This window comes from Heloderma suspectum, chromosome 5 (assembly GCF_057233095.1).
Source record: "Heloderma suspectum isolate Gila_16-S chromosome 5, 16-S_ref, whole genome shotgun sequence".
NCBI classification, from domain to species: domain Eukaryota; kingdom Metazoa; phylum Chordata; class Lepidosauria; order Squamata; family Helodermatidae; genus Heloderma; species Heloderma suspectum.
Genome location: NC_139462.1, coordinates 72,847,068 through 72,871,875, shown reverse-complemented (window position 1 = coordinate 72,871,875; position 24,808 = coordinate 72,847,068). Strand labels below are relative to the sequence as shown.

The window sequence follows — 24,808 nt, the reverse complement described above, 5'->3', positions numbered from 1 at the left end:
GTCAAAGTCTTGCTGTATCTGAGCTCACTAGGGAGGGCACCTCTCCCTGTTCTGGCTGTTCCCCTTCTGAATTTGAGCTGCCGGACATCTCAGCAGGCTTAAGATTACCATAGCATTCCTGAGGCATGTTGTCTTGAGAGATCCCCATTCTGTTCTGTGAGTTGTAAGTCAGTTAAGAACAGCCCATAGGTGAGGGATGCAGAACGTGTTGCCCTGTAGAAGTTGAACTGCAACTCCCATTAGCCCCAGCCAGCACAGCCAATGGTGACAGACAATAGGAGTTGTAGTCCAACACATCTGGAGGGCACCAGGTTGGGAAGGGTTGCCATAGGTGCATCACCTTGCATGGACACTACTTGGCTTTTGTTGTCCTATGATTCATTTACATCAGAAGACTCTCCCCAGCTGAGAAGACAGCCACAGCCTGCTTCCAATCTCAGTCACAATTATACCATGCCACTATTTGACAGATAGGTTGAATAACTATGGTATTTTTAGCACAAGAGAGATGGGAATTTAACGGTTGGTTTCACGTCCTCTCCTCAAGACTTAGTTGGCATGACATCTACCAATACACACACAGGAAATGCCAAAATCTACAAGCCTTTATGAATGGAAGGGTGTTGTTGTTGTTTTTACTTTCTCTACTTGCACTCTTTTCCAGTATTAAAGGATGAAGACTTGTAAAAATTCAAGAAAGTGGGAGGCAAGCCAGAGAAACATAGTTGAACTGATTTTTCCAAATAAGAAAATCTAGACAAGCTAGAACTTGTCAGTGGCACTGATCATCAAGAATACAGGAGTTATTCTTATTTTATTGGGGGTTACTTTCACTTACAAATACATTTACAAGAAAACCCAGGTTCTCGTCCCCCACCACACAAATCTTCCAAAGCAGATGCTTATGTATATCAGTTGACCTGGACTACTGAGGGTTCTAAACTAATATTACCTCCTGCAGATTACTGGCCCTTAAATATTCTTGTGCAGATGGCTGTTTTAATGCCTCTAGTTTTCTATGTGCATAAAATCTTTTAATCTTTTCTGCTTTAGGCAGCACGTCTACTGCCTTTTTGCCAAGGTCTACTGCTCAAACCTGATTTTACACATGTTTCCTAATCACTAGCTTCACATCAAGGTGCAAGCCTACCTCTAAGCCATAGTAATCACGTAGATAAGAGTCGAGAATTTAGTTAGAATAATTGACTCTGTTCACATGTCACAACTGTGGGTTGTTGGGAATGAAGCAGGAACAAGCAAGCTAGTTTTTGCCACCCGATTGCTCCTGCTACAGCTGGGCAGAGCTAATGAACTCAAGAATACTCTGTCCCTGGGTTGTTTATCATGATGTCCAAACCCAGAATTGTGGGTTGATGGGAAAACAGACAACCCGGAATTAGAATCCAATAACAAACCATGGGTTCAAACTCTGGGTTGTCTCTCTCAACCCACAATTCTAGGTTCAGACATCACTCTAAACAAACCAAGGATGGAGCATCCCTGGGTTGTTTAGCTCTGCGGGAGTGGGTGGGCAGCCTGCAGCCAGCATGCTCATTCGCTTCCACTCATTCAGGACTATCCAAGGTTTAAACAAACACTGGGTAGCCGTGATGTACAAACTGAGTCATTGTAATCCATGTGAGCTTCTAATAAGAAGCCGGCATTCTCGGAAGCTAAGCAGGGTCAGCCCTGGTGAGTACTTGGATGGGAGAGTGCCTGGGAATCAGGCTTCTTGCAGAGAGCAGGGGGTTGGACTCGATGGTCTTGTAGGCCCCTCTCAACCCTATGGTTCTATGATCTCTAAACATATTGAAGAAACAGCAACTGTCCAGGGAAAAATGACAGTGATACTAATTCTACTCTCTCTTTTTTTAAACCTGAAAGGTGTCCTGGAGTGGCCATTTTGGACAAAATTGGTTGTGGTGGCCATTGGGTTCACTGGAGGTCTCGTCTTCATGTACGTACAATGTAAAGTCTACATTCAGTTGTGGCGAAGGCTGAAGGCTTACAATCGAGTGATATTTGTTCAAAATTGCCCAGATACTGCCAAAAAACTAGAGGAGAAAAATTCTTCCTTTATTCAGAACACTGAGATCAAAGACACTGTAGTAGTGCCAGTATCACAGACAACTACAAACTCTCAGCAATCAGGAGAAGAAACTGCTTCTGATGTCATGCCAGTTTGATGGAAGTGTTGTTGTTTTTTCTTCATTGGAGAACAAAGTCATGTGGTTTCTACTATCCAGCCACAGTAAAATGGCAAAACCGCTAAGTATTTCTGAATGAAGAGCAAGCAGGGAAATAACCAGGAAAACTTATCAAGAGAAGTTGCACATTACCTCTGGAATGTAACTGTGAAGCAATTTTTCACTTTTCTGGTAAGCATAGTCAAAAGTGGAAAAGAAGAAAATACAGCAGACTACAACTTCTAATGGCAAGCAAACATGGCATCACCACTGTTGATGGCTGAAAAGAACTGCAGTTGCAGATATACTACTGGTGTTCTGTTTACAAGGAGAAAACCCTTATAAGTATTTGCTACTATGGTCTTTTTGCTAATTATAATCTTGTGGGGCAGGGGGGCTGTCAAAGCAAATTTTTAAAGACTCATATTAACCCTTAAAATCATGTAAAATATATGCATCAAAACACAAATTAACTTAGCCTCATAATATAATTTAATACCAAGATGGCTAACCCATAGAATCTATGGTTTGGAAGCTACGTAAGACAAAACCTTTCCAAAAGTTGTAATTTAAAACATACGTTTAAATTTTGAGTATTTGTAAATTAGATAGTTGGAAATATTTTCCTTGGTCCGCAGTAGGCACAGATTATCATTTCCCCCAAGGTTTCCTTGCAAGTCATTATATTTATCTGGGTTGTTGCTTATTCTGAAAAGCCGAATAAAGAACTAAAATTGACAGAATATACCTGCCACCTCTAAAGGGTAATATGTTATATAATCAAAGGTATTATAAACCAGAGAAGTATTTTAGTTCAATGCAAAAGACCTTGAAACATTTTCAGTATTTATTTATTAGTGTGCGAAATATGCAAAGAGTGGAAGATTAAAATCTATTATTTTGTTTTAAGAGATCAGGATACAGCAGACTCAGAAACTGTTAGGATTGTCCTGGAAGAGTCAATGTAGGCAGCATTACCATATTGCAGATGTTCACTTAATAGACAAAATATATATAGTATCTTCTATACAGGGGAAAGGCTGAATTATTAAGGGTCCAATAGTTCTTACTATTGTGGTTTTAGCATATTGATATAGAACTGAAGTGTGACTAAATTAAAAAAATGCAGAAGATACATATCACTATAATAGTGCACCTGGCAGGGATAACTTCTGTGGAAAAAAAGTTTAGCATCTCATTTCAGTAGTTTGTACCTCAGAAGGCTAAATAATTGGATACTCTAAAAGGAAAGAAGTACCTACTTTATACCACTGTTATGCTTGTTGAATGTATTGTGAATTGTGCCCAAGTAATGTGAGTTATACAAGAACAGTGCTACTAGTAACGAGGGGAATGTATGATGGCAAACTGCAGTGGATTAAGTAATTTTAAAAAGGACTACATTTCATGCTTCAGATTTTAAAAATTCAGTAAGTTGTTGATCTTGAAAACACTCAGTAGATGTATGTTATGAATCCATTGAGGCACTACAAAAAGTAGGTAGCCTCATTAAAATTAATGGGATGACAATATCCATTGTCATATTGGAATCATGGCTTGGTTTAAAATATATTAACCATACAATTAATGTTAGACGACAGATTTAGCAAGTCTGTTAATGTTGGAGGTCCTTTTTAGTAGAAGTTTCATAAGTGTGACCTGTCAACAAAGTCTTTCATATAAATGGAGAAATGAATTTTAACATCAAAAATGATCAGTTGAAATTACGTTCATGAGCCCTTTGTGGGTTTTAGAAAGCTACATACTTTAACTAATGTCACAGGACAGGTGAAACAAAAAGTATGATCGCAATCTGAAATAAATTCCAAACTGGGTTGTTTACATCTCTCTCACTAAGGGAGACAGATCTGGATATAATCTAATTATAGTTTGGAGTGATAGGTGGTTTTTCTGCCCAACTGGAGACATTTGTGACAATACCATTGCTTTGCATAAACAGTTGACAGCTATGGCATAAACAGTTTAAAAGTTAAGGTAGATGTAACAGGTTGCACAATAGAGGACACCAATACAATGTAAATTGCCTAATATATTCCAGTAATATAGCTGCAGATTCAGACAACTAATTTTCCAAATTATAATGTTCCGATCTCCTACAATGGAATTCATATACAACAAGATTGTATAAAGATCCAACATGTTTTCAGCTCCAGATTCCCATGCATATGGTAAAATTATGGAATCTGACTCATCCCATGTCCTGATACCAATCAAGTACTCGTTTCATGGGAGACCTTGGCCTGACTACAAATCAACATGCATTGGAAAAAGATGGTCTATATCACCCCAACATAAGAGTCAAAAGGAGCTTATGGACTAAGCATGTCAGCCCGCATTATCAAGACCAATAGTGTCTTTGGCTTCATTACTTAGATGCTAAAAAGGGAAAGCATTTTAATATGCTACTTCTGAAACAATGCAGGCAGCTGAAGCAGCTATGAAAGAATAGTTCTCTTTTTAAAAAAAAAAAAAAGTACTAGTTGTCACACACAGATTGCAGTGTTATCTGTCTTTTTTAGTGCCAGTTATAGATGACCTACATTAGAGATACCAGAAGATTTTATATATATACACACACACACATACATATATATATATAAATAATAAAAAAAATAATGTTTACATGGTGGAATAAAATTCCCCTCAAACAACAAAGACGATGAAAATTTAACATAAAATAGTGTTAAATGCCAAAATAATTTTCCTCAACAACTTTCTATGGGGCTGTCAAGGGCATTCCCCTCTGGATTAATCTGTTAGCTTTATAAGCATAACTAAGCAGTCTACTGGTGCTATTGCTACAGCTGGAAAGCAGTCAGTAGTGTGGTTCTGAAACATGTACATCAGTACACATATCCATCACCAAAATTAACTGTTAAATTCTGACCCTTGCACTGCAGTGCAATCTAAGATGCAAATATTTTACTGTGTACCATCGTTTGACCTACGAGTTTGTTACTTGTTTTACCCAGTTCTCTTTTGCAAAAGAGCTTAGATGCTTCTGTGGGTGACTTGTGTATTAAAAAGGTATTTGGGATGGGGGGAAAAACGTAATATAACTACTAACTGTTGTGGAACAAATTTGTATTTGTATTAAACAAATGCCACAAAGGTAGTTGTAAGTTATTTGCTTCTAGAATGCAACAGATGTTGGTTACATATTTAGACTTATGATAAGAAGCTGCAAACTGTCAGTAGGTGAGGAATCTTCATATATAATTGCCTTATCCTGCAAGTTTAAAGGTACCCTGCAATGGCTTTTGCAGCTTCTTTTAAAGCTCAGCCTCACCACAATGCACTGAGCAATTTTACATTTACATACACCTGAGAGTTTCTGGTAGCACACAACCAGAAAAGTTCTGGATAAAAATGGTAGTGAATTGTTTTCTCTGAGCAATGGCCAAAAAGGGTCCTGCACTCACCCCTCACCTCCTCCTCTTAAACACCAGCTTCTACATTTTGATCCTTTTCTAAAAAAAAAAAAGAGAACTGTAGTTTAATGTCAGGCTAATAAGCAGGATCAAATCATAGTTTATGATCCTGGTTAGTGAATGAACATTAAGTTACAGTTACCCATTATGCATATAACAGGGGACTCTGTATCAAAGAGACTAGTATCAAAACACTGAAGCCAGTGCACAAAGGGGGGGGGGGAGCACGCAGGCACCAAACTTGTTCCAAACTTCATAGGGTACAGTTTTTAAGCCAGGAATATTATGTTTAAATAGGCCCATTTATACGTTCACTGAAGACTAAACTAATGTATTCAAATTCTTCTTGCTTGTCCACATGCCATTAATCCTTTTGATACCAACATGTTGCAGCCTACCACACTGAATACTGTGCAACTGAAGCACAGATTTTAATAGCATATTTACTAACATACATAGTCAACAAGGGGCCACGGTGGCTTAGGGGCCGCGGTGGCTTAGTGGTTAAGACGCTGAATTGCAGACCGGAAGGTCAGCAGGACAGCAGTTCAAGACCCGAGTGCTGCGTGACAGAGTGAACTCCCGTCCCAGCTCCTGCCAACCTAGCAGTTCGAAAGCAAGAAATTGCAAGTAGATAAATAGGTACCGCTTCGGCAGGAAAGGTAACAGCGTTCCGTGCACCTGGGTGTTCAGTCATGCTGGCCACATGACCACGGAAGCGTCTTCGGACAGCGCTGGCTCTTCGGCTTAGAAATGGAGATGAGCACCACACTCTAGAGTCGGACACGACTGGTTGGGGACACCTTTACCTTTTTATAGTCAACAAGGCCAAAAACCAACATAGACGTGTGCTTAAGCACATGGATTAATCACTTTATTCAATGCAGGTCTGTCTTTAAAAAAGATACCCCCAAAATTATGTGTACACCCTTTTAGCTCCCTTGTTTTCACAGAAGACCACAAACAAACAATAGGTCTTGAATAGTTCTTATTATTCATAAAGAAGTCCCTATCCTTTTTACCCCTGTAGTGTCTTCTGTTCATCCTTCACCTGTACAAATATAAACATAAGATGGTGCCTTATGTCAGGTCACACTATCAGTTCCATTTAGCCCAATATTACCTAATTTCCCTGACAGGAGCTCTCCAGGGTTTCGGCTCCCATCACCTGCTGTCTGTTCTTTTTTACAAATCCCTGGAGATGCTGGTAATTAAACATGGGTCCTTCTGCATGCAAAGCATGTGCTTACTGACCTATGGTCTCTTCCTGAACTGAAAAATATCTAAAAAGCTCCTCCATCTCCAAAATGTGTGTTCCTGAGTACAACTCTTTCCCTAGCAGCATGAGTAGTCATTTCAATTATCCATCTTTCAATTTTAGGAGAAACAAACCTCAAATCCTAATCATGATTCTCAACCTAAAATGTAAAAATATGGCAGTTTTCATCTCTTTCATCAGTAACAGAAATTTTGTAATCAAACCTTGCTGATGAACGACATGCACAAGAAAGCAGGGAATCTAGTTTGCTTTTTTGTATTAAAACTAACACCAATTTATTCCATCTATGTGTGACTCATGAGGATGAGGCAGTCTGAGATCTGGTCCTTCAGTCATTTTTTTTTCCAGCTACAATCAAAGCCGTTCTTTCCCACTCCTTAAAAGAAATGTTCTACCCATGCTAAAATAACAGCAGAAAACAAAAATACTTGGCTACATGAGCCCTCATGAAAAAAGGAAGACTGAAATCCTGTACACATTTAGCTACTAAAATCATATTTATGTCAGAAGGAATTTAAGCACTCTGTGTACAGGATTATAGCACCAGCCATTAAGAAGGTTCACCAATAAGTAAATCAACTTGTGAATCACTGCATTCAAGCAAGCATTTATTTGTAGAAGACTACAGTATGAGAATAAAAAATAATGATTTAACACATTATTCCAAGAACAATTGAACCCGTCAGGGTTAAGCTTCAGGCATATAAATATATTTTCACAATGCCTTTGATTTTAATGGACTTCCTTAAGGAATAATAGAATAGTCTCCATCACAACATTCATAATATGCATGTGTACCACTGTTTCCCAGAAAGCTATTTCCACATTTTATGATGCTGTCCATCTTGTACACCAACAGACTAGGTGAGTCAAGGACACTGTTTGCCTTTCTTCCTCCCACCAAGAAAATTATCTATAATTGTTTTTACCAATTCTCCTTCAATAGCTTTCCAAATTCATATCAAAGATGTAGTAACAAGTCATTTCATAAAATATCTTTCCTAAGCGTCACCACGTTGCTCTTATTATAAAATCATAACAGTGTTCAAAAAATGTTTTGTCTTACATTTTAAACTGGGAGTCAGGGAGAGAATGCTTGCCAGTGGAACTAATTCTGAATGGTAGAAAATATTTCAGTTGTAGCAAATTATGTAAAGCTGGTATATAATCGAAATATTATGCACTCCAATGCTGAAACAGCATTTCATATTCTTTCTAGACTTGTGCCTCCATGTTATTCCAGTTAATCAAGGTTAGTTTCTAGCATTCTCTTCTTTCCCCACTGCCCTACCCCAGTCAGAGGAAAAAAAGCCCAAGCCTATTAAGAGCTGACAAACTTGCATAAGCAAGTGGCTAACAACTAGCACGGGCTTCAGGCCACTAAGACCGTCTTGGCACCCAAGGGGTATTCGACGAAGGAGAAATAGGAGAAGTGGTAATTCACAATTTTTAACTGCCTGTCCTGGAAAAATGGTCAAACATTTCAGACACTTCCTCCAAAGGAGAAAGAGGAACAAGGTGGAATGAAAAGGGAGGTGGGGTGACAAGGGGACAGCAGCAACAGTACTGGCACCCTTAAGAATGCACTATGCGCATAAATGCTACTGTCCTGATGGTGCTACTTCATCCCCTTAAACCTGTCTTGCCCAGCCTGGCATCCTCCAGATGTATTGGGCTGCAACTCCCATAATTCATAGCCAACATGAGCATTGCCTGGGAATTGTGGGAGCTGCAGTCCAACACATCTGGAAGACGCCAGGATGGGAAAGACTCCCCTAAACCTACTGAAGTGTGTCCTGGAAAACACACTGTAAGATAAAAAAAAGATTAATTAGGACCAAATTAGACATTATGGCAGCAGATGTATAGGGAGGGTTCAGCTCTCTCCTGCCATTCTTTAAATCCCTCAGCCCCGTTGCTGATTTCAAGGAATTTAGCGTGATCAGTCACATCTAGTTTTCTCCTTAGGAGAGTCTTCATTACCTTTAAGACAACAACATAACATGTGCCAGCATCTTGCAACATAAACTGAAGGCCAAGTTACACCACTAGTCATATACCCATGGGTGGGGCTTCTCCAATTTGACTAAAAATGAGGTTTAGTCTTGCTCCCATTGATAATTAAAATAGTAGCTTAGCAATCTGCTTCACCTTTCGTCTCCCAAAGAGGCAAGTGCTCATTAGTCCATGTTCTTTGCAGCACACAATTCCTTTTCAGGTTCAATGGTTGCCTTCTCCATCTTACTACCAAGGGCATCTTTACTGGATATCTTTTTCATTTTAATGTTTGGCAGTTTCTTCAGATCACCATCCCAATCTCTTTGAAGAAATGCGGGGGGTTGGGGTGAGAGAAAGCCAACAAGTTTAGACCATGGAAAGTGTCACTCTACATGGTGAATCAAACATTTCTCCTACCAATCAAGTTAAGATTTCTGAATGAATTAGGGAAGACTTCCAGTGACCAATCTTTACCCTGAAGCAAGCTCAGATTACCCTGCATTCTGATAATTAAAACAGATGCTTCTAGAAAACGTTACAGACATTGCTGAGACCAGTTCCCAATCCTCAACTACTTTTGCTTTCCAACAAGCAAAGTAGAGTGGGGAGCTACAACAGCAAGTACCGCACTGCTTGGCTAAACTTTAGCCTACAGAATACTAAATCTGATCAACTAAAAAAGGCAAGAGAACTTGAGTTTAAAAGTTAGTGCACGGATATGTGGAACAGGCAAAAGGGGCAGGGCACACTTTAGCCAGGGGTGAGCAGAAGGTAGAGCTCCAGATAAGTTTGGACTTCAACTCCCAGAAGCCCCTGCCAGCATGGCCAATGCTCAGGAATGCTGGAGTTGAAGTTTAAAATATCTAGAGACTTGCATTCTGCCCACCTCTGCTTTAAGCTACTCATAGAGTGGAGCTTCCTCGTTGATCAGTTTAATGTTCTGGGGCTAAAACAAGTGATGAGGATATTTCAAGATACAAGCCAATTACTGTGGAGTTTGGGCATTACCACTGATAGCGATTCTGCTAATCAATAGCCTGCCACTAGGCCTAGCTGCATGGGGATCAGCACACCTGATGTTCAAAAACCATCTATCTGGAAGTGACCCAGCAAGTGGCTAAACTTGTATCTCCAACACTATTAGTACACAGCAGCAATGAGAACAGCTGTGTGTGTTGTGTGAAGTGACTGTGGCCAGGGAAATATTGGTAAACCTCTGCATATACACCCCTTGTGGTTCAAGCGCCTGCTGATACCTGTTACTTTTGGCTGGCCAAGGTTGGCCAGCACCACTCACACAGGAAAGTGCTGAAGTAAAAAGGCCTAGTCCATTCAAATGGACCTCTATTTAGATAGACTGTAACACGAGAAACGCATAAGAGCTGATACAGATGGGCAGAAACCACACATGAGGTGGTCCCTGCTGCTGAGCTGTAACGCTTCAAAATGTAAATGTGGGATTAAATGTCTGAATGCTTGCTAGACATACAAAACCAGCATATTTAGAGAAAATGCTGCATTTGCTTGTTTTCCCTCTAAGCCACAACCAAGCTACATGACTTGAGTGGTACTGATTCAGTGTTTGTGATTCTCTGCTGACAAAGATATAGAGCATTTTTGGACACAACGTTAAACTATGTACAAGCGTTGGAGATACATATTCCTCTCTCCTTGTCTGTTAGAGCCATGAGGAGATGGGAAGCATCCACTTTGGCTTTTAAACTAATCAGAGATCTCCTATTATGTCCAAACTTGTGGAAGAGCTGGTTAGTTAGGTTAGTTCAAAACAAGCCAGGATCAGACCATGGTTTATGATCCTGGCCTGTTTGAACTAACCAGAGCTTCCCAAGTTTGGGCATAGGAGGGAACTGTGGTTAGCAGCTTCAAAGCAGAGCCAGATATTTCTAATTTCCCCATGGTCACACCAGAGGACGAGAGGGCTTGTTCATGAATTGCTAAACCATGCTTTCGTGCAGGGGTAGGCTTCCAGGGATCTGGGAGCCTCATTGCTTCTCCCCCCAGATGTTCCCCCCATCACCAAATTTGCCAGCAAAATATGGTGGTGCAGCAGCAGCAAAAAAACAAACAGACCACAGCTCCCTGTGTGCCTTGTTTGGAAGCAAAACTGCCACATTTTTTGCTGCCATCACTGCAGTGGCAAACTCAGCGGGGGGGTGAGGGGTGTCGCAAATAAGGCCGGGGGGCACTTGTGGCATGCGTGTTGCCCACCCCTGCTTTAGCATTGCATCCGAACACAGCATATAAAAAGTATTCAAATGGCACATTTTCACATTGTAGGTCTTGGTACTTATAAATAAAAAAACAAGTCTAATAAAGCAAAGAACATTAAATTATATTATACAGGATAAAATATTTTCTTCAAACTCTCCTTCCATACAAAGTTTTGCTGATAATATTGGCTTACTTGGGACTACTGTGACATACCTGCCCTTATTTAAAAATAAACATCTTATTGGATGAACACAGGATGCTTTTTTTTTTTTTTAAAGTAAGTAACTCACCTGAAAATTTTAAGGTGCTTACAGTTCACAATGTCAGGGATATCTGTTGGAAACAATTACGTTTGTGATCAGCCAGCCAAATAGCAATAGAAACTTTGATATTGGACACTTTAAAAGGTCAATATGACATCGGATTGCCTACTTCTGGTACTGATAGTATGAATGAGATTGACCCATTTGCTCTCATGCTTACTACCCTAGAAGGAAGCACAACCCCCAAACCTTCCACGAACAAGGCAAAGATCTTGGAATGTTATCAATCCCCTTTTTGGAGAAGGAAATTCCAATAAGGAATTCTAGTTAGACTTTATGAAAGAAAAAGAACTATTAAGGAAAGCGCAGACATATTTGGTGCTCGCCCCACCCCAATTCCCTGAAGTACTGCAATTTAAGATCTATCTTATAGCATCTTTGTTCATCAGCTTACAGCCATGGTTATATTACTGGCCACTTAATAAATCTTGCAAGATCTCCAAATGGCATATCATCATAGACAACAATTTTCATACATTTCACTAATTCACATTGTATTTATTTAAAGCATTTATACCCTGCTCTTTAGCCAAAAATGTTCCCTGAGCAGCTCACTTACAAATCAAAAAGTCAGTCCCTGACACTACACAAAAGGTTAAAGGGATAGGAAGGAAGAGGAAAAAAGCATGCTCAGGTGCCAATTCTTAACGTTAAACAGTAGTTCTTACAATGAAATGACCAGGTGGAATGGAAACAGTTCAGGGAGCGGAGAAGCTGCATTGTACTGTTTCTTGACCAACAAATGCCCCTTGAAATAGTACACGTGCTGCTCTTGATTCAGCTCTGTAGACATGAAAATGAAGCAATGCTGGAAACAGAATTCTCCCTTTTCCCTCCACCATTTTTTTCTGAACATCAATAGTAAATGAAGCTAATTATATGGACTGAGAGAGTTTGACAGTAAATATGAGCACAATACTTGGTCATCTACCTGAAACAGATTTAACGGAGGTGCAATCCTATGGGGATAGTCGGCCGCCTCTGAACTCGGAAGCAGCCGATTATCCAATGGAGGATCCTCTCCTCCATGCTCCAGCTGCCCTGCATTTACGGCCAGACAGCTGATTTCAGCTGTCTAGTTGTGGCGTGTCAGAGCACGGGGGGGGGGGGGGGAGGCTGGATAGCGCATAGGAAGTGTCATAACGACACTTCGATCTCCTCCCCCGGGAACGCCCCCCTTTTTTTGCCTGCTCTGCACTGCTCTTACAAGCATAGAGCCAGAGATAAACCACGCTGCCTACAAGACAGTGGGGGAGGGGAGTCAGATCTCTGGGAAACAAGCTCAGACCCCTGGATCCGAGCTTGGTTCCCAGAAACAGGAAAACCCTATGGCTGTCTAGACACTCTTTCATGGCCATAGGATTGCACTCTTAGTAAATTGGACAGGGTTTAGCTGAACTGTTACTCCTGGCAAAGCAGAGCTACTGGCTGCATTCAGACATTGTCCACAGCTTCATAAATCATGGTTCATGGCAGCCTTCCCCAACCTCGTGGCCCCCAGGTGTTTTAGACTACAGCTCCCAAGATTCCTGACCATTGGCTATGCTGGCTGGGGATGATGGGAAGGCTGGTTATGAAGCCATGCACACATCCTCCCCTCTTCCTGTTGGGCACTGACTCATAACAAGCCAGAGTTCCATGGTCTGGATATAGCAGGGAACTCTGGCTTAATGAAAGCCAGGAGCTCTCCGCCAAAGCAAGACAGGAAGAAAAGGGAGAGAGGGCCATGGACCAACATTTGAACAGGACCATTGTCTCCAAATGTATGTTTTCTAAGAAGTTCTGCAAAACATTGTTTTAAACGGTATTCTTTCATAGCCCTAGACATTAAGGTGCTAGCAGAATGATAAAAATCAATTCATCTATGTATAAATATAATTCTGAAAAGAAAAACCCTGCCAGATGCTGCACTTCATACTTTGAATTCTGTCCCTCCATTGTGTTACTGATAATAACATTTTAAAAGACATAAGAACATAAGAGGAGCCCTGCTGGATCAGACCAAGGGTCCATCTAGGCCAGCACTCTGTTCACACAGTGGCCAACCAGCTGTCAACCAGGAACCTACAAGCAGGGCATGAGCACAACAGCACCCTCCCACCCATGTTCCCCAGCAGCTGGTGTACATAGGCTCACTGCCTCTGGTACTGGAGGTAGCACAAAGCCATCAAGACTAGTTGCCATTGATAGCCTTTTCCTCCAGAAATGTGTCCAACCCCCTTTTAAAGCCATCCAAATTGATGGCCATCACTACATCCTGTGGTAGCGAGTTCCATAGTTTAACTATGTGCTCTGTGAAGAAGTCCTTCCTTTTGTCTGTCCTGAATCTCCCACCAATCAGCTTCATAGGATGACCCCGGGTTCTAGTATTTTGAGAGAGGGAGAAAAATGTCTCCCTATCCACATTCTCCACACCATGCACCATGCACAACTGGTCATCATCACATCAACATACTATATACTGTTTTCCCTTCCAAAATGTGAACTAGGCAGCTTTCCTCTTCTCAAATAAAGAATTTCATTTCAAAGAAGGGTGAAATTATATTATTTGTAAAGCTATAATAGTTTTCTTGTTCTCTGTGAACACTTCCAATTACTGTCACAAAAACCTGGTACATTACAGTTTAGATAATTAAACCTAAGTGACTTGGGAGACCTATGTAACATCTTTTAATAACATTATTAGATGCTTGATCATTAGCCCAATATAATGGGAGGATGCATTCAAAACTAGAGAAATTCACTTCTAGCTAAATGCAAGGGTTTGTGAGTAAACCAGAAGTGCAAGGAGACAATCCCAGTTCCAGCTTCTGTTAATCCAAACAGAACAGCAGGATCAGCATGGAACTGCTATCATTCCAAGGAACTGAAAGTAAACATGAAGATGTTTACTGATTTTTTGGTTGCCATTAATCATCAAATGACAAGTGGAGGCTCTCTGAACAAGTTTAAGAAAACCAAGCAATTATTCAAAACTAGGAACAAATGAAACTGCCTTATATGGAGCCAGGCCATTGGTCCATCTAGACCAGTATTGTCAACACTGGCAGTGGCTCTCTAGGGGTTCAGGCAGGAATTTTTTCCAGCCCTACCTGGACATACTGGGGATTGAACCTGCAACTTTCTGCATGCAAAGCAGGTGCTCTACCACTGAGCCACAGCCCAGTTTGCTCTACCACAAACTACTTCCCAAATGAACTGCATAAGCAAAGCGTAATAATCTGGAAGAAATAAAAAAAGAAAGAAATGTTACTAGTATTATATAATACTCTTGATTACTATGCAGCACAGCTTTATACTACCGTTGTAACAGGTTTACATACTGGAGCCCAGTATAACTTATAGTGCAATCCTACACATGTTTACTTCCAAGTACATCCCACTGTGGTCAATGGGGATTATCCCCTAGTAAGTGCATTTAGGACTCTAGACTTGTGGTGCAATCCTATACGCACTTACCTGGGAGTAAGCTCCACAGAAAACAATGGAACTCACTTTTGAGCAGACATGTATAGGATTGCACTATTAGTGTTATTTAAGCCTTGCCCCTCCAATATTCTTCCTGTATTCTTTCTCTTCAACACGGAACACAACAGTTCAAGAGAGTGGCAAAGAGATTCATTACTGGCCATTATAGTGAATAACAGCAAAGCCACAGAAGGAACTACACTAAAAAATGTTATTAATCTCTATACCAGAGTAAAACACTACTTCAGGCAGATGTTTTGCAGCCAATTAACCAGCCATTAGCTTGTTCTCTTTGTAAATTAACAAATTAATTTCAAAAATCCTTCCAATATGCTGTTTGTTATTGCATGGATTCTTAAGGCACTTCTTGAAAGTAAAGTCTCCCATCACCTCCTTCCCCCTGCAGACACCTGTGATCCCTAAAAAGCCTCTCCAGAGGACTGGGGGGCCCTCCGGAACTTTCCCTTCTGTGAACTTATCTTAGAATCCAAGCCTGATTCTGGTCAATTCTCCTCTCCTTCAATGTTCTGATGGAATGCACATCAAACTGTCGAAGTTCAGTTGTCTAACAGTCTATTCCTATAACCATATTGGGCTATGGTTATTGTGTTGGGCTGTGGGCAGAGAATCTCTGAATTTATTCTGACTATTACCAAAGTGACAATGCTGTTACTTTATATCAACGGACGGACCTGGCTTTGCATGGGTGAGAATAGCCTTTATTGAAGTCTTCATGCAAAGTTATGCAGCTGTCAACACTGGACACATTATGCCTGCCCCATCTGAGTGAAGTCATGCCCATTAGCACCCCAGGCACAGCCCTTGCCATAGTGTACCCCTATAGCCCCTTGAGGGAGGGGTCTGTCTACTCCATTCCCCTGGGGGGGGCTGTCCCACAAGAAGGAGCACCCATATAATTCTGTCCCTCAGACTATTCTCCCTGGCTTCAAACTGTATTGACTGCAAAGCTATGAGCTGGATAGGGAAGTCTTCCACCTAGTGGCTGAAGATGTTACTGCAGGCTTCAACCACATGGACACATTTAAATTAATTTACATTTATTTATGCATTTGAAAAACAAAATAAGCCTGAGGTGCACACCCCTACGGTCCCCTCTGTATGCATGTCAAGTTTCAGGTGTCTAGGTTTCACAGCCTTGGAGTGTTGGTGCTGATAAACATCCTCTTTTATTATTACAGATTATCGCAGTTCAACTCAATTACCCCGCCAAAAGTAGCCACCCGATTTTGAAGTCCCGAAGCATGGGAATTGAATGACTAGTTAGGTGCATAGCGAAGGAGAAGCTTAGGTACTTCACAAAAACTACTTCACAAGATTATGCCAGCCTAGATAGAACTCAACCCCCATTACTGACCAACTGTAATCATTGCAAAACAAAGATCTCAAGAATCTTTCCTCCAGCCCAGAATTCTCTCTGAGGCAGCCATGCAGGCCTGATCTACACATGCAGCCGAGTAAGATGGAAGTGAGGTGGTACAAAGTTCTAGTCCCACTCCAGACTACAGGTGGCACAATGGACTGTACCACTTTTTAATGCTCTCCTGCATAACCCACACACACAGCAAGTAGAAAACTAGCACAGGAGAGAGCAAACTGGGATAGATCCTCTCCCCCAATATAGTACTTTAAAAAAAAAAAAGGAAAGGAAAGGAAGTTTTTAATATGGGGAATCACTCAGAACTGACATTCTCCACCTGCAGCCTGAAGTGATGCAGTCCACTCTATCACAGTAGGATTTCTATCACCTCATTCTGCTGCATGCAGAGGTAGGAGCTTGCAACAGTGGAGCTTCAAATAGAGAGCTTTGGCTATTGGGCGGTATATAAATAAATAAATAAATAAACAAACAAACAGACAAGAATAGACTATTGGAAGTGGATAGCCCAGAGGTCCACATTCCACGCTGACTGGAATAGGAGGGAGATAATACTTTCCCATGACGTAAGTACGCAGTGAACATTTTAATTCAGTTTGTCCTCAGCAATTAGCTCACGGGAGCCAAGGACTCTGTCAAATGGAGAGCAACAGCCTGCCACCAGTGTCAAAAACATGCAGCGGTGTTTTTTTCCCTTAGAAGCTCTAGTCAGGCAGAGACAGACACCAAGGAAAGCATGAAAAAAAGCTGCATTCCCTAGGGAAAATCTTGAAGCCCGTGCCTCCCGTCCCCTGAATATCTCTGATGTTAAAGATATTGTAAATAACGTTAGCTGATTTGCTTGGACACCCTGCTTGTACTGAACTATTTTTAAGATCATATGCAGCTTGCTGAATGATCAGACCGTGATGCTTTGTTCATTGCCTAATAACCACGGAACTCAAAAGCACACACAAATGTAGCTATTCCCGCTTTTACAACTACAGAGAATCTTCCCTCTCCCTCTCTCTCTCACACACACAGAAAAAAAATACTTTATCTTCATAAAGAAAATACCTAATTAAATCAAGCCTACAAATATTCTTTCTCAAAACAGAAAGAAAAGCCAGGGGATGGCTTCCTGGTGATGCTGAGGATTTTAAACCCTATTAATGACACAATATAGCTGATTTCTAGACTTTAAAGTGCCGCCTCTAATTACACTATCTAGCAGCAACAATTTCCCTTAAATTGAAGCCCAGTTAAGGCACTGCGCAAGCATTTGCAACAGGACCGCTAACAAGGAATGAATGATGGGAGGTTACTTTTTAACAAGGAAAGACAACAAAGAAATACAAATCATACTTCCTGAGTATTTCTTAGATTTCCTTCTAGCTTGTGCACAACATGAAACCTCATAAACGTCTTTAAAAAATCCATTTTGCTTGGTTGAAACTTTTGAATGCAAAAAGTCTCCCTTACGTGCTTGAGCCTTTCACATCAAAGCTGAGGGCGGTGGGTAGCTTAAATGTAATCACAGTAAAACTGACTAGAGGGAGGATAGCTTAAATGTATTTATTATAGACCCCCACCCCAAACTAGAAGATATAAGTGAAAAAACTACAAGTATGTAGAAAGAAATATGTAGTATGTGAATATATTGTTAACTTCCAAGTAACTTCAAAATGTGCCATTTCAACACTGAAACAGTTTGGGGGTGATCTCACATGCAAACACATTTTTTCAAACTGGGAGCAGCTACATCTCCAGATGTTAATTTGTGGACTAGATGCAAGGGAACATTGACCCCAGATTTCTATGAAACAACCTTCTATATGCACCCTTCCTGCTGTAACAGCCTTCCCCAACCTGGTGCACTCCAAATGATGTAACTCCCATCATTCCCTGCCTGACTGAGGATGTTGGGAGTGCCAGGCCAACACATCTGGAGGACACCAGGTTGGGGAAGGCTGTTATAACTATTACACAGTGGCTCCAATTCAAAAGGGCCTGCAGAGCAGTGTTTTTTTCCATCAATGATCTGTACACCAGCTTCTCCCACAGAATTTCAAAGCCACTTTTGTGAAGCGGTCTTGGGGGTTGGTATGGTAAGGCCAAGTCCTTGTGAAATACAACTGCATATAAGGTGGAACTGCAGGAGAGAAGCACATGGTAAGGAAGGATAAGTGAAATTAAGAAAAACATTCAACAGATTGAACAGAAGGGTTTTTTACTTCCACAAGCAGAAAACCACTGCGCTGTTGTCCTGTACCAAATTCCAATTGGCCAACAAGAAGTTATTCATAACAGATTCGGGGGGGGGGGGGGATTTTTCAGTGCAGTAAGTTATAATGGACATACCTAGCCCATGCCCTTCATACAGCTGTCTTTCACGTTCCATAGTCTGTCTGATGACTGTTTCCCTCGAACTGTGCTGGCTTGCCTGTCTTCCTTTAATGCTGTTACACAGTTCAATCTGCTCCAACTCATCACTGAATCGCTGCAAATAACTGAAGCACAGTAAAACATTGTTGTGGGAAAGTTATTTGCTCAAATGTTATACCTTAGCGTTGGTTTTACAAAGCCTCTGAAATAGCCCCAAGAAGCATCCCTGACAGTGGGGGCTAAGTGACAGCACTCCTTCAAAGTGGTAAATGCATTTAGATAGTCTGAGTACAGGACTGTAGCAATATAGCAGTGTTAAATGCCTTTATCAACAACAACTGCACAGAGCAATAACAACAACAATTGTATAGTACATATGCCAAGAGACTCATATAAATTGGATTGAATCCAATGTTAGTCCTACTTAGAGTAGATCCATTGGAATAAACGGGAGTTAAGTCAGTCATTAATGATTTAAGTCCCATTTATTCCAATGGGTCTACTCTAAGTAGGACTAACATTGGATTCAACCTATTGATTCCTCCCAACAGAACATGAAAAGGCTATGAAGGGAACAAAAGAGATGAAGCACAACACTATATCATACCCTACAACAAACCAAGGGTTTTGCAAGGCCAGGTTCCCATGACAAGGTTGCATATTCAAAAGCGGGAGTTGCATATTCAAAATGTTGCATTGGAGGTTGCATATTCAACTGCCGCAGCTCATCATAGGTTACACAACTGCCGATGAGCCCAGCATGTCATGTGAACTGCCACACTGTGGCTTGTCGTGTTGTATGAACTCAGCCTGTCTTCTACTAACTTATGAAAATTAAATAGACGTGACGTGTTACAATAATGGTTAAGGACAGAACATACAATACACAAAGCATACTATATACAAAATAAACATTAAGGATGGTATATGCAGACTGCTGCAGCAGTACAACACCATCAACAGGACATAATTTTGGCACTGTTAAAGCACCTCAAGCACATAACAGGGAAAGTGCTCAGGATTACGTGCAGGGAATGCCAGTGGTGTTCACTAACAGGGAACATTAACTCATCACTCTTACTTCCAACAAGACAGACCTTCTGTTTGCTCATCTGCTGCAAACTTACTTTTCTGCTAGTTCACAGGCTTCTTTTTTGGTGTATTCCGCTTGGTTGGGATCAAGGTGGCTTTGAAACCAAAGCAGCTTTTCACCTATAAAGGTTAAAACAAGCTAATAAACAAAAAAAACCCATACAACTCACTCAGGTGCTTCATACACCTGTTATATAACACAAATGGGTTAATAGCTGGCCCACTGTTTCTGCAACAATTCACAGGAGCAGTTCAACCATAAGAACTTTCCCCCACAGATTTAAGAGTTCCAAGAATGAAATCTAGGGCCTGTCGAGGCCAACTCCCTGGGCTGCCAGCATATCTCTGGCCACAGCCACTAGTCCCTCCACACACCTCTCTTTTAGACTGGCAACTGGGCTAGATGATGCCCCTTCGGACAGTCAGATCTGGCCCAGGGAAACCAGCTGTGGATCCCTGCTCTAGGGAATCTGATACAGTTAAAACAAAGATCAACAGAACTTTTGCCACCAACTCTAATGAATGCAATTTGGACCTTCAGTATAAATGATCCATAGTCCAGATGCTCAGCTAAAGAGAAATGGCATAAAGAAGTGGCAATCTGTTTTCTTCCTCCTTTGCCAGATGAATAATAGAAATTAGAACAACTTTTCTTTTTAACTACTACATCGCTAAATCAAGAAGGAAATATTAAATATCCTTCTAATGCAGATAGTAAGATTTTGAAATACTAGTATTAGCCATAGTGCCATTATAAGGTCTAAGTATACTTTGACAATACAAGCTTGAAAGACATCCTCCAGCTAAGTGCTTCATCTGCACAGTAGCACTGAAGGCACCAGTTCAATTCAATGCAATTAAATCGCTTGCCACCGTAAATAATTTGTGAGATGAGTGCCATGTAATCATGTAATAAGATTCATGCTGCAATTCTATGTATACTTCGTTAGGAGAATGGGAAAACAATGAGGTCTTAGGTTGGAGGTTAAATGAGAGAAACAGGTGCAGAGACAGACAGACATCCACATACCTGGAACTTACACACATTGAACTCAATGGAACTTACCTCCCAGTAGACATGCACCGGGCAGGGCATAACTATGCAGCCTGCTCTGCAAACCTGATACATCAGAAATGTAGCCAGATCTCTTGCAGAGTGTTTGTGTGAGATCCGATAGCTCAAGTTTTATGAGTAGGCAAGCCATCTTTCAAACTTCCAAATGTGCCCACCAAACTTAAAAGGTTGGGTACCCATGTCTTATTGAGTAGTAAGTTGTACTGAGTTCAACACCTCAGTACAACTTATTACTCAATAGGACATGGGTTTCCAACCTTTTTGGTTTGGTGGGCACATTTGGAAGTTTGAAAGATGGCTTGCCTACTCATAAAATGGCTGCCATGGTGGGCATGGCTAGTCACAAAACACTCATTCCCCAGAAACAAATTGGTGAAACTAAAAAAAAAAAAGTAACTTGTCCAAGAATCTAAGTACAAAGCAGAGGGGGAGGTCTGAGCTCTAAAACACAAAATCACTCTTATGAACCCAAATAAAGATGGTGCTGGAGGATAATACTTTGTTTTGCAGCATGCCAGTGTCCCAGTTAAAAACATTTGTTTTGATCAAAAAATCTTAAGAAATAAAATAAATATTATGAGGGGCAGGTGTGAACCAAGGTAAATGTCTGTGGGCACATTGGTGCCCGTGGGCACTATGTTGGAAGCCTCAGCAGTAGGACTTATTACTTAGATGCCTAGGATTGTGCTGTTAGGTACATATGTTCATAATGCAGGCATAACATTATTATATGTTGCAAAGTATACTGATTGTATATTTCCCATGGGGCAGGTCCCAGCAAAATTTTATGCGTATCAGAGGGAAGCCATAGCTGAAAGCAATGCAGCTTTTTGTGGCAAGCCAAGGGAAAATAATGAGGCCTTAGGTTGGAGGATAAATGAGAGAGACAGGTGCAGAGAGAGACAGACAGAGAGAGATAGAGACAGAGACAGAGACATCCACATACTTGGAACATACATACATTGAACTCAATGGAACTTACCTCCAAGTAGACATGCACAGGACAGGGCATAAATATGCAGCCTGCTCTGAAAATCTGATACATCAGAAATGTAGCCAGACCTCTTCCAGAATGGTTCTGAGAGACCCGACAGCTCAAATACAAGACTATTTGCAAGCCTACTTTATGGAGCCAGTATCATCTCAGTATGATGCCGTTTGCTTAGGAATTTTAGGCAAGCATCTATTGGCAACAAGATGGCCATCCTCATGTTCAGATTTTTAAATTATTCAAACAAATTCAGATGTAAATAGAATTACACCTGGTCAGGACAAATTAAGTATCAATTCCCATGTATAATTCTATTGTGATTATTGCCTTGGGGTGGGTGGGGCGAGATGCCTCATAGCGGCCTTAAAGTCACAACTGCTTGCATAAACTAGGAGCAGGCAACATGGCGCCCACAAGCACCAATGTGCCCCAGACACCTTCCCTGGTGCCCATCAAGACACGTTGCTCTTGCCAATCTTTATTTTAATTTTTTTATATATATTTTCTTACTGGCAGCTGGGATTGCTTCAAAGCTATATGGGAGCCTCTAGCTGCTGCCATCTTAATTTCTCATGAATCCCACTGGGCAGGTTACTTGTCCTCTGCAATCAACCATATCCACCCACAGCAGCCAGTTTATGCTTATGCCCAGGACAGTTTCTCAAATGTCCAAATATACCCACAGGTCCAAAAGGCTGCCTAGCCCCGCCATACACGCTGCCACACTGGGTCGAACCAATGTAGCTGCTTTACAAGTACATGGGTGGCTGCATTTGTGAAGGTAAGATGTGAGACAACGGGAGGGTAGAGGAGAGTGACAATGAAAGCTATTGTATTTACAGCTTTAAGCCTTCCTCGATCATGCTATGGTTTGCTAGCTGCTTAGCAAATCAAGCTGTTATCACTGCTCTGAACTACCCCTTTGTAGCCAGACTTACAGTGCAACCTCCTCCTGCCCTTCTTCCACCATCTCCCCCTCCTGCTGCACTACAACCAACAGTGCCTTCAAAATGCCTTGAATAGTGGATCAGCTGGTCTAGAGCTGCACTTTACTACTGGGGCTGCATGGAGCGGGGGGCAGGCAGGAGAAGAGGGGTGGATTGGTGGAGAGGAAGAAAGGATTGATAGGAAGCTGAAGTAGAAACAGAAAGGGAGGAAGGGGGGGAAAGCAAGGAGCAAATTTATGCTGTCTTCCCTCCTTAAACAAGCTCCTTAAAAGCACTGTAGTTTTCCCACAGTCAACATTTGAGTATGACTTGAGCTGCACACTGCTGCTAGAAGGCCAAGATTATGAGAAATTACCAAACTACTTTTAAGGCAATCAAGATCACAGCATTTACTAGAAGTCTAAAAGCATATCTACATTCAAGAGGCAGAATGGATGATTGCAAGCTTTTGTCAACTATTTCAACATTTGCTAAGAACAGCCTTTAACTCAGTCAAGAGTATCTGAAATATGAGGTGCATACTTCAAACATTACAGGAGAAGATAAATCTGAGCTGAGTCCCTTTATACATGGAGTCATTTCACGTATCAGGCCTAGTGACTATTGTTCTCTATGCAGTTGCACCTGAACTCCCAAAAAGGCCAGCTGCATGAGGAAATATAATGTGTCAAGGATGTACATGGGATGTATACCCAGCAAAGATTTTTGGAAGCATCCACAGCCACAGAAATCACTCGTTGACTTTATCCATAGGCCCCCTGATCATGTTACTCCAACTGAGTTTCTTTGATTCAAGAGGGTGAGCCTACAGAAAGTGACCAGCAAGATCTGGGCCCTAGCTTTTCTGTCTTCTGGAAGCTATGGGGATTAAACATGTCAACCATTTCCCCATGTAAGAACCAGATCTCCCTAAAGACAAATAGATAATGTGAATATCAAATGAGTAGGAGCAGCTCCACAATACAGTAAGATACCTAGGAAATGCAAGAATCACTTTCATTGAAGCCAGAGTTTCCCAACCTTGTAGTCCAACATCATCTGGGGACAAGGATGGAAAAGGCTGATTTAAAGTTTTCAGTAGATGGTTGGATGAGCCATTATTAGGATGCATTAGGTATGACATTCCATCTTTTGCCTTCAACTGGAGTTCAGTTAGAGAACCTTTTGTACATTCCGATTCTATTTTTCTTACAAAAGAGAAAAGTGGCAAAACTCATTATTTTTCTTGAGTGTATTTTGTAATGACCTGTTATGAGATGGGAACAGAACCAGCAGAGCAAGGAAGACTTACCCTACTTTCCAAGCACAGATTACTGCTGTACCTATGCAGAAGTATGTTACTCTGCGGTTCCTATCAGTAACATCAGTAGGCAGGAGCCATGTCAGTTCCTAACACTGAATGTACAAGACTTCCTCATGGTCAGCCCAATTCTGCCTGGTCAGTAATGCCTTGATTCGCCCACCCAAGATCCTTTAGACTAAACTTGGAAGCTTCTGAGTGCATGCGAAGCATGCATTCTACCACTGAGCTTTGACCTTTTCCCATTTCCCACATAGAAGGACAAGAAAACCAAGGTAAAGTATTTGCTAGTTAAGACCCCTGGCAATGTAATGCAAATAACAAAATTAATCCACTTATCTGTAAAAAGAATAAAAAATGTACATGTGTGTGGTGAAAATATTGTTGGTCAGAGCTTTATCAGCATACAATGTTCATTAAAACTTCTCCCTCTTTCTCACACACACATGAACAGAGCTTTCAATATACATGAAGGATGTGAAAATGACCACTGCTACAAGAAGCAGAAATGGAGAAATCCACAAGTGTTTTAAAGAAAAGGCATAAAAAGAAACCAAGTGTTACCAGCAGCACTGAACTCATAGTAGCATTTATAAAGTATTATAAAAGCTATAAAAACATGTTCCATAAAATAGGCTACCTTTTTCCAAGAAAGGTTTAAAGGCTTTAAGATACACTACATAAAATGTAGTTCTGAAGATCTTG

At 41.1% G+C, this 24,808-nt stretch overlaps 2 protein-coding genes across 4 annotated transcripts in view; one reads left to right on the top strand and one right to left on the bottom strand.

The window, feature by feature from the left end:
- The window catches only part of MARCHF1 (membrane associated ring-CH-type finger 1), a 209,733-nt gene extending 204,418 nt beyond the window's left edge, over positions 1 to 5,315 (top strand). For 2 of the 3 annotated variants that reach the window (XM_084856383.1, XM_084856385.1), the window contains one exon: positions 1,885 to 4,805. In XM_084856383.1, coding sequence (XP_084712509.1) covers positions 1,885 to 2,186 — 302 coding nt within the window. In that variant the 3' untranslated portion in view covers positions 2,187 to 4,805. Of the gene's footprint in view, positions 1 to 1,884 lie in introns of all 3 variants that reach the window. The other variant, XM_084856384.1, reaches the window with a different exon arrangement.
- Positions 5,316 to 7,399: 2,084 nt separating this feature from the next.
- The window catches only part of TMA16 (translation machinery associated 16 homolog), a 32,536-nt gene continuing 15,127 nt past the window's right edge, over positions 7,400 to 24,808 (bottom strand). The window contains exons 5-8 of the mRNA XM_084859769.1: positions 19,826 to 19,910; positions 18,675 to 18,823; positions 11,438 to 11,480; positions 7,400 to 9,236 (exon numbers count right to left, since the gene is read on the bottom strand). Coding sequence (XP_084715895.1) covers positions 9,098 to 9,236; positions 11,438 to 11,480; positions 18,675 to 18,823; positions 19,826 to 19,910 — 416 coding nt within the window. The 3' untranslated portion in view covers positions 7,400 to 9,097. The remainder of the gene's footprint in view (positions 9,237 to 11,437; positions 11,481 to 18,674; positions 18,824 to 19,825; positions 19,911 to 24,808) is intronic.